General features: G+C 49.8%; 3 protein-coding genes across 3 annotated transcripts in view; all 3 read right to left on the bottom strand.

Moving 5' to 3' along the window:
- The window catches only part of LOC118079595 (tubulin alpha-1B chain), a 120,611-nt gene extending 112,929 nt beyond the window's left edge, over positions 1-7,682 (bottom strand). Inside the window, exon 1 of the mRNA XM_088662950.1 lies at positions 7,569-7,682. Coding sequence (XP_088519076.1) covers positions 7,569-7,571 — 3 coding nt within the window. The 5' untranslated portion in view covers positions 7,572-7,682. The remainder of the gene's footprint in view (positions 1-7,568) is intronic.
- The window catches only part of TUBA1A (tubulin alpha 1a), a 77,247-nt gene extending 69,565 nt beyond the window's left edge, over positions 1-7,682 (bottom strand). The window contains exon 1 of the mRNA XM_088662948.1: positions 7,569-7,682. Coding sequence (XP_088519074.1) covers positions 7,569-7,571 — 3 coding nt within the window. The 5' untranslated portion in view covers positions 7,572-7,682. The remainder of the gene's footprint in view (positions 1-7,568) is intronic.
- LOC118079591 (tubulin alpha-1C chain) overlaps positions 1-7,682 on the bottom strand; it is a 10,410-nt gene extending 2,728 nt beyond the window's left edge. The window contains exons 1-3 of the mRNA XM_035103901.3: positions 7,569-7,682; positions 2,040-2,262; positions 1,793-1,941 (exon numbers count right to left, since the gene is read on the bottom strand). Coding sequence (XP_034959792.1) covers positions 1,793-1,941; positions 2,040-2,262; positions 7,569-7,571 — 375 coding nt within the window. The 5' untranslated portion in view covers positions 7,572-7,682. The remainder of the gene's footprint in view (positions 1-1,792; positions 1,942-2,039; positions 2,263-7,568) is intronic.
- Positions 7,683-9,002: the final 1,320 nt, after the last annotated feature.

The raw sequence follows: 9,002 nt of genomic DNA, 5'->3' as shown, positions 1-9,002 counted from the left end.
ACAACTCTCTGTGCTTGTTTTAGTTCCATAGGCTGAAAGCTTAGAATTTAAATAACAAGGTTCCTGTGAGCACAGTCTCAGCCAAGGAATTTTATTTTCCCATGACTAGAGAGCTACACAGAGAGTTCTTCCACTTTACACAAAGCTCTATTTCTGCTTTTCTAACCAAGCAATTGTTTCTTTGGGTGGCATCCAAGTAAATAATTATGCAAGCGGGAAAACTTCGGCTTGCACAATGGAAATTCCCCCCCCCAATGCACACCCCAAAATATGATCTGGGTGGCTTGAGGAACCCCCGGAACAGTTTCTGGGGTGTACAAAGAGGGGAAGTCTCATTGCGAAAGCGTTCTGCTTGAGCTAGGGGTTACTTAGCACTACTTCAGATATTATTCCTTTGCTATTCGTGGAGTTGGTGTGTGGGAGATTCTACCTGCAAGTGAAATGAAACAAAGGCTCATTGAAGAGCTGCCACCAAGCTCCAGGAGAAGCAGAGAAAACAGAAGGACGGCTTCATACAGGCAAAAAGAACCAAAAACTTGAGATTAAGCAGCAAAAAAGAAAAGACTCCAATTTCTGTGGCCACACACTCCTAAGCCCAATAAGATACACACTCTTGCTTGGAATATTGGGCATGCAGCGGTGGGGAAAACCATTCCCAAATGCATCCAAGAACTAGAGACCACAGGCTTCCTCTCACAAAAATCCACTCCAGCTCTTTTTCCTGCAAGCCCAATTTTGGCAGCTGTAGAGTGACATTCCTCTCTTGCTTGCCAAGATCAAAGAATTTGCCTTCTGAGGCTGTATGAGGGCAGGCAAGGGAGGAGAACAACTGCACATTCAGATTTGGGTTTTCAAAAAGTCTATCTCAAGCATCCTTTCCCTTGTCTTTAGAAGCTCCTGAAGTCTCTGCAGAAGGCGCCTAGGCAGTGCAGCGGAGACTTCTGAATAGGATAAAGGAGAGAGGGACAGAGACACTGAGCCTCACTTAATACTATGTCCCTGTAGCTTCCAGAGAACTATGGCCTCTTAATTCAAGGGCTAGACCTCATATGGAGAACATCTGAACCATGAAGCTCCCCTTCTTAGACCTACTGGTCCTGGCAAATTTATGCCTATGCTATTCCTGCCCCAGCACTTAGCTTTGGAAGGCAGATCAACCTGACCGCACAAATTATTGCATATCCACACCAGCACCTCTGCTATCCTAAGCTCTTTGGGGAAAAGCAGGATACAGGGCATGTGAGGTATTAATTAGCAGCAGTGTACAATTAATTCTTGTCCTTGGGGGGGGGGGTGAAGGAAAGAGGCAGACATGCACAAACAATACAGGCAGGTAGGACCCTAGCTCAAAAGTTTAACACAGCTTGGACATAAAGCAAAACCTGCAACAAAATGTTGCAGTGGGGGGATCAGGATCCCCGCTTTGCCATTCCATTCCATTCCCCTCTCCCTTTTGCTTTTACATTTTCTCCTCCTAGCACATAGAATTCTATGAACTCCAAGCACACTCAGTCCTCAGTTATCAATTTTGGAGGGTCCCTGTTTGTTCCTTTTTTAAAAAAGGGTTTTGTTTATTCCCGAAAAGCTGGCCATTCCCTCTTAACACGGGCAGTGCTGTTCTTGCTACAACCATGCTCACAGCCAGAACAGAGGAAATAAGAAGGAACATATTAAAGAAATGTCCTTCCCCCATTGATAATGGGTGTTTTTGTGAAACGTCTTTCCTGTCGTGTTTAGAAGCCCCTGAAGACCTCCTTCCACCAGTCTTGCCGGCTGCAGAACATCAACTCACCAGCTTCCGTATCCTGTCGAGGACCAGGTCAATGATCTCCTTGCCAATGGTGTAGTGGCCCCTGGCATAATTGTTGGCAGCATCTTCCTTGCCAGTGATGAGCTGCTCGGGGTGGAAGAGCTGGCGGTAGGTGCCAGTGCGCACCTCATCTGCGGAGAGAAGCAATTGGAAGCATCAAGACACCTCGCATCCCTCCCGTAGACACAAACATAGCTAGAAAGCTATTAGAGGTGCCTTGTTTGCTCACCGATTACAGTTGGCTCCAAGTCCACAAAGACTGCCCTGGGGACGTGCTTGCCAGCTCCCGTCTCACTGAAGAACGTGTTGAAGGAGTCGTCTCCTCCCCCAATGGTCTTGTCACTGGGCATCTGCCCATCAGGCTGGATGCCATGTTCCAGACAGTAGAGCTCCCAGCAGGCATTGCCAATCTGGACTCCGGCTTGGCCAACGTGTATGGAGATGCACTCACGCTGCAAAGAGAAGGGGTTAAAGTGAGTGCATATGGCCTTCCTCAATGCAGACACCCCCCCCCCCACAGACCTGAAGCTCCCCTGTCCAGCCAATTCTATGCTATTTTAAATCCCCCATTCTTACCCATGCTTCTTAATTGTGAGTTTAGGGCCTGCCTCCACAATTGCAGAAAGGAATGAAGTGATAGATCTAGAGCAGTTTGTGCATGCACACACTGACTGAGCAAAGCTGTGCTAGTCGGCAGTGGCGCTGCGGTCTAAACCACTGAGCCTCTTGGGCTTGCTGAGCAGAGCTCCCATTGCTCTGTCCCAGCTCCTGCCAACCTAGCAGTTCAAAAGCACGCCAGCACAAGTAGATAAATAGGTACCACTGTGGCAGAAAGGTAAACAGCATTTCCATGCGCTCTGGTGTCCCGTTGCTGCAGAAGTGGTTTGGTCATACTACCACATGACCCAGAAAGCTGTCTGTGGACAAAAGCCAGCTCCCTCGGCCTGAAAGCGAGATGAGCTCCGCAACCCCATAGTCGCCTTTGACTGGACTTAACCGTCCAGGGGTCCTTGACATTTACCTGCATGTTTGGGATGTCGTCAGTCTACTAGGAAGCAAGCAGCTAATGAATTGCCTACAATGCAATGTCATCATCCCCAAAGCAGAGCTGCCATGGTACAGCTCGGAATAAGCAGTCCCCCTTCCTACCCCACTTCTGCGGCCTCGAAGTGCGTTTCTAGAAATTGTGCTTTAACTACAGATTTTTAGAACACTGGGCCAAAGACCCAGAAATACAAACAGAATCCATTGCCTAGGAAATAAGACATGTGGAAAATTCACTCACTTTCTTAAAGCTAAGCTGATAATACTAAAGGAGTCATTTAAAGAAGAAACTTGTTCACATGCCAGTCTGTTGTGACTTTAATCCATTTCTTGATGATTGATAAGGAGAAAGTGGCTTGTGACAGCTTTGGCAGCAAACAGCTTTTACCCACAAAGTGTTGGTGAAAACTAATTCTCCCCATCATCCTATCTCAGCCATAGGCAACCTTGGCTCTCCAGATGTTTTGGAACTACAGCTCCCATGATCCCTGACCACTGGCCTTGTTAGCTAGGGATCATGGGAGTTGTAGTTCCAAAACATCTAGAGAGCCAAGGTTGCCTATGCCTGCCCTATCTGAAAAGAAGGGAACTCTTAAATGAGATGCCAGCACCAACAAAAAGGGCAGGCCTTTGTGATGTCTAAAATGCACAAGATGTTATTGGAATGGGAGACAAAACATGAACAAGTGAAAACTTCAATGATACACTGGGCAATAGATAAGACTTCATAATGTAGAAATGGAAGCATGGGAATGATTATGGAATATGGATATAAAATTTACAGAATGTTATGGTTTAAGAGAAAATTCTATGAAAATATTATATAGATGGTACCAAAATATGGCAGTTACGCTGGTGATTGGGAATGGCTGACAGGACCATATAACACTGGCCCGCCTAAAGGATCTTCACTGGCTCCCAATTCAAAGTGTTGGTGCTGACCCTTAAAGCCTTAAAGGGCCTCGGAACAGTACAATGGTACCTCGGGTTACAGACGCTTCAGGTTACAAACTCCACTAACCCAGAAAAAGTACCTCAGGTTAAGAACTTTGCTTCAGGATGAGAACAGAGATTGTGTTTTGGTGGCGCGGCGGCAGCAGGAGTCCCCATTAGCTAAAGTGGTGCTTCAGGTTAAGAACAGTTTCAGGTTAAGAACGGACCTCTGGAACGAATTAAGTTCTTAACCAGAGGTACCACTGTATACCTGGAGCGTCTCCACCCTGACATTGAGGTCCAGCTCCAAGGGCCTTATGGCGGTTCTCTCCCTGCGAGAAGTGAAGCTACAGGGAACCAGACAGAGAGCCTTCTTGGTGGTGGCACCTGCCCTGTGGAACACCCTCCCATCAAATGTCGAGGAAATAAACAACTATCTGACTTTTAGAAGACATGCAAAGGCAGCCCTGTTTAGGGAAGTTTTTAATGTTTGACATTTCATTAAGTTTTCATATATGCTGGAAGCTGCTGACAGTGGCTGGGAAAACCTAGCCAGATGGGTGGGGAATAATAGGGACAGTAGTCATTGCAGTATATTTGTATTTTTCACAAGTGAACTCCCAGTATTTGGAAGCCTGAAGCATTATACAGAACTGCAACAATCTTGTCCCTTAAGGTTCATAAACCTACTTGAACAGTGGGTTAAGTGAGCAGGAGAGACCGATCTGTCCTGGTCAAAGATTACACTAAAGTGTGAGGTAGTGTGGGCTAGCCAGATGAGCTTGGCCAAGGGTGTGCAATAGAACAACCGATTCCCTACATGACAACACTGTACAGTGGTGCCTCGACTTACTAATTTAATCCGTTCCGAAGGCACCTTTGTAGGTCAAAAATTTTGCAAGTCGAAAAGCGCCATTGGAAACATGATTTCCCATAGGAATGCATTGGAAACGAAAATATTCGTAAGTCAAAGCAACCCCATCTAAAAATTCGTAAGTCGAAAAAACCTTATCTAAAACTGCCACGGTTTCTGTTCAGATGTCGAGAAATTCGTAAGCGTGCGGCCATTTGCCCCATTCGCAAGTCAAATTTTTTGGTTGTCGAGTCGTTTGCAAGTCGAGGTACCACTGTACAGTACTGTAACTCAACCCTGAGGCACCAATTGTATGCAAGACACTGTTACTCATTCCTAATCGGCACTGCATGCTTTGGGTGTGACTCAAACCACCCGGTTCCTGTTGAGTCATTGTGTCTGCTGCAGCAAGACAATGTATCCCCCTCAGGACTATAAAATCTGTATAGTTAGTATCACATTTTGCCTCACGCTTTAGGTTGTACAAATGCAGCAAATACAAGGTTGCCATATTTCAAGAGTAAAAAACCAGGACACCCTGAAAGTTGTTGAGTGGTGGTGTGTTTTTGAAACCACTGAAATTTTCGAACTACGGTATCCGGGACAAAGCAGCCCTAGTAAATATAGCTTTCTTTTTTACAGGAGAATCAGGGGATTATGGGTCCTAATTGGGGGGGGGGCAACTGGACTACAGGCACTTTGCTCAAAGTTGTTCCATTGGTCAAAAGGACTAAGGCCTGGAGTGCTGGAGTTCAAGGAAGACAAGGTTCCTAGCCTGCGCATGCTTGCTTCTTGCTCATCCAAATGCTAATGAGTCGATGTTTCAGAGCCAGCTCTTTTGAACTCCCAACAGGATTTGGCTTGTTTTAGCCAGTTGCTGGCAGCGAAGTGAAAATGTAGCAAGAGCTAGGCAGAAGAGGCCCAAGGCCTCACCCCACCAAAGCAGGCAATTGAGTGCTAGGCAACTGAGCCCCATTATCCTTCCCACAGCACAAACAAGGGGGAGGAGAGCAAGGAGCAGATTTGGTTTCACAGAGCTAGCCAAGTCCTGTGCACTATTAGCTAGCCTCGGTTTCTGGAACCCAGAACGCCAGGATCAGGGTTCCAAAGGGGGGGTGAACGTGCCTCTCTAACAAGTTGTGGGGCACTGAGAAACATTTCGCACAGGGCTCCAGGTTTACCAACAGGCAGGGCAAATAAAAGCAAACCAGAGCCAGATGATTCTAGCTTTGTTTCTCATACTGTTCCCCATAAGAGTTCTACAAAATGGGGCTGTTATGCCCTTTGAAGATCTGTCCCTCCTAACTTTGGCTGAACATGCCTTGGTTTCCAGCAACTCCTAAGACATTTTGCCCTGCCTGCTGGTAGCTGGACATTATGCAATGCCACATTTGCTAGAGCCAAGCTTCCCAGCCGGCAAGTTCAAACTTGGTCACTTTTGCTTTCAAGATGCTACGCAACCCCAAAAGGATTACCTTGCCTAAGGATGCCTCTTAAGCGCAACCTAAGCCGCTTAGCCTGGCCGATTTGCAATGGGCATTTGGGGACAAGAGTATGTGTTTTTTCTTGCATGGGGGGGCAGGATTGGTTTGCAGCGTTTCCTCCTTTTGCCAGCAGGCTAATGAAGCGCGCAAAGTCCCGCGTTCAACTGCCCGGGGAAATGACGCAACAAGCTGGTTATTCAACGAGACTCTTCCCGCGCGTTCTCTCTGGCGGGCTGCTCGCCTTGGACTCTCGCTTTCGAACGCTGCTTGAAAGAAGTGACTCAACACGTGGTTACGGAAGCAAGAAAAAAGAGAGGTCTGGACATGGGCGTAACCAGGAATTTTGTGGGGGGATGGGACAGGCCTTTTGTTAGGGGGACAGAACCTACGTCAGTTAAGTATTTCTATTGTTTTACTTGATCGGGGGGGGGGCAGCTGCCCTCACCTAACCCCCCCACTTGGCTACGCACATGGGTGTGGAAGAGGCTGCCATGCTGGGCTTAAGCAGCCACATCCTGCTGCTTAAGGTTCCGGAAGCATGCTTCCGGAGGATTTTTGGCAAAAGACCTTGTTCCATAGACCCATTTCCCAGAAAGGGTAAATCGAGGCTCACAGAGACTATTCAAATATTCTCATGGCTTAGTTTGGTAGCAGCTGGACTAAGCAATGCACCCCATAACCCGCTTCTGGCACCGATCCTAACAAGCCCCGTAGAGACGCAATTGAACTCGAAGCGCAACCCCCCCCCCCACAAGAATTATCAGAACCCGGGCAAATAAGGCACCTTATGCTTCCAAATGGCGCGTCAAAGGTTAAGGGGACGAGTACGGCCATTTAGGGGCTTTTCCTACACCAAGGAAGCTGGGCGTCCCACCGCGTGCGCTCAAGTTTCAGGCCACTCGCTCCCTCCGCTCCAACTCATCACGCGGAAACCACTCGGGCAACGCTCATCCGGATGTGCGCACACGCAACCAAGCGGACACGTGTCTGCGCGCTGGCATAGCCGCGATTTATTCCCGGGAGCCGGAGGGTGGCGCCCCACCCCGAGATGGAGCTCCTCCTGGAACAACGAGGGAGAAGGCATCGCTGCCTCGCCAGCGCCTTTTGGCCCCCCATCCGCGAGCGCCATTCGCTCCTTGACACCCGTGTCCCGGGAGCCCCGAGCTGGCTACAGACACCCACAGGGTGCAGCTCCATCGCACCCCCCCTCACATCCTATGGCCCTGGATGCCCGAGCACCCACAAAATTCCCCGTGAAGGGCACCCACTAATCTGGGTGCTAGGGCCATGCACGTTGCATGGGCACCTACGGCCCCGGGGCACCCCCGGTTGTGGGGCCAAGTTGGCACCGCTGCACCCCACCCTGCCTCGCTTTCCTGGTCCCCAGGCACGAACCCCCGCGAAACCTTTGTCTCCAAGCCTCCTCCTCCTCCTCACTACGCACCATGTTTCCTCGACGGCAGGGAAGAAGGAAAAAAGAAACGAATCAGGAGCGGGAGAAGGAGGAACCGAGTCTTCCTCACTAGTCGACCCGTTCAGGGAGCCGTCCGTGAGCCAAAACTACGTCCGAACTGCTGCACGGGTTGGGGCGGGGCCTTTTATAGGGCTGGAAGCGTGTCGTCGGCAGCAGGGGCGGGGCTTGGCGGAGGGAGAGGGAGATGCCTTGCCCCGCCCCTTCACCGCCCCCTGATTGGCGGGTTCGAATTTCCCGAAAGGTGAAGGCGGGCGGGCGAGCGAATGGGGAGAGGAAAAGCGGCTCCGCCATGAAGGGAGGGGGGTGGAGGACAAGGACCCCGCTTTTCACATAGGAATTCATAGGAGCCAAGGGCGTAGCCAAGGGGAGAGCAGCTGCCCCCACAGATCAATAAAAATACTTAACTGAGGTTCTGCCCCCCCACAAAAATCCTGCCCAAGGTCCCTTCGGTCCTCCAATAAAATATCTGACACCCCCCCCAAAAAAATTGATGGCAGGGGTGCCAACTTGAATAAAATACTGGGGGGGGACAGGTAAGCCCCACCCCGCATCTTCAGTCACGTGGCACGGTGCACTGGGTGGGGGCCTAAAGGGGGGGCTAAACCCCTTAAATTTTTTATTGAATGGGGTTCGAAGACCCCTCTACCCCTAGGAGTTGGCTCCTATGGTTGATGGGCATGGTCATACAAATAGTGTGCGTGCACCGTGCCACGTGATCGATGATGTGGGGCGGGGTCTTTACGGTCCCCGCACCCCCCCAATGTTTCAGGTAGGTTTGCCGTATTTCAAAAAAGTAAAAAACCAGGGCGCCCCCAAAATCGTCGAGGTTTTTGTTACCAAAGGCTTGTGGTCCAAAGCACTAAAAAAAAAAAACCGCGATTTGTCAAAGATCCAGGACAAAGCGCCGCCTTTTAGAGATCCCCACCCCCCACTCAATTTCCCCCGCTAATGTCCGGGGCGATCCGGACGTGCGACAGCCCTACTTCAAGTAGGCACCCCCCTGATATAGCATGATCAAAGAGTGGAAGCCTGTTTATTTTGAAACTCAATTCCAACCTAACCAGAGGGATGTGAGCATTCTTGGGGCTTAACAGACCGTTATTCTTCTGGCAGGCAATTAAATGTGTTGGACAAAAAGCGACCCGCCCCTGCGCAAATTGCGCAAAATGCGCTTTACGCCCTTGCTCTTCCCGCCAGTATCTATTTCCTGTTGCGCCCCATTGGTGGAGATGCGCTGCGGAATTGGGGGGGGGCAGCGCATGGGCGTAGCCGGGGGGCAGGGAGGTGCATCTGAGGTTCTGCCTTCTCCTAGCGAAAAGCTTTTCCCCGCTAACAAAAGACCTGCCCTCCCCCCAACAAAAACCCTGGCTACGCCCAGTAGGGCAGCTGCGGGGGATGGAGATC

The sequence above is a fragment of the Zootoca vivipara genome, chromosome 2 (genome assembly GCF_965207765.1).
Source record: "Zootoca vivipara chromosome 2, rZooViv2.hap1.1, whole genome shotgun sequence".
Lineage (NCBI taxonomy): Eukaryota > Metazoa > Chordata > Lepidosauria > Squamata > Lacertidae > Zootoca > Zootoca vivipara.
This window is presented reverse-complemented; position numbering and strand designations above follow the sequence as displayed.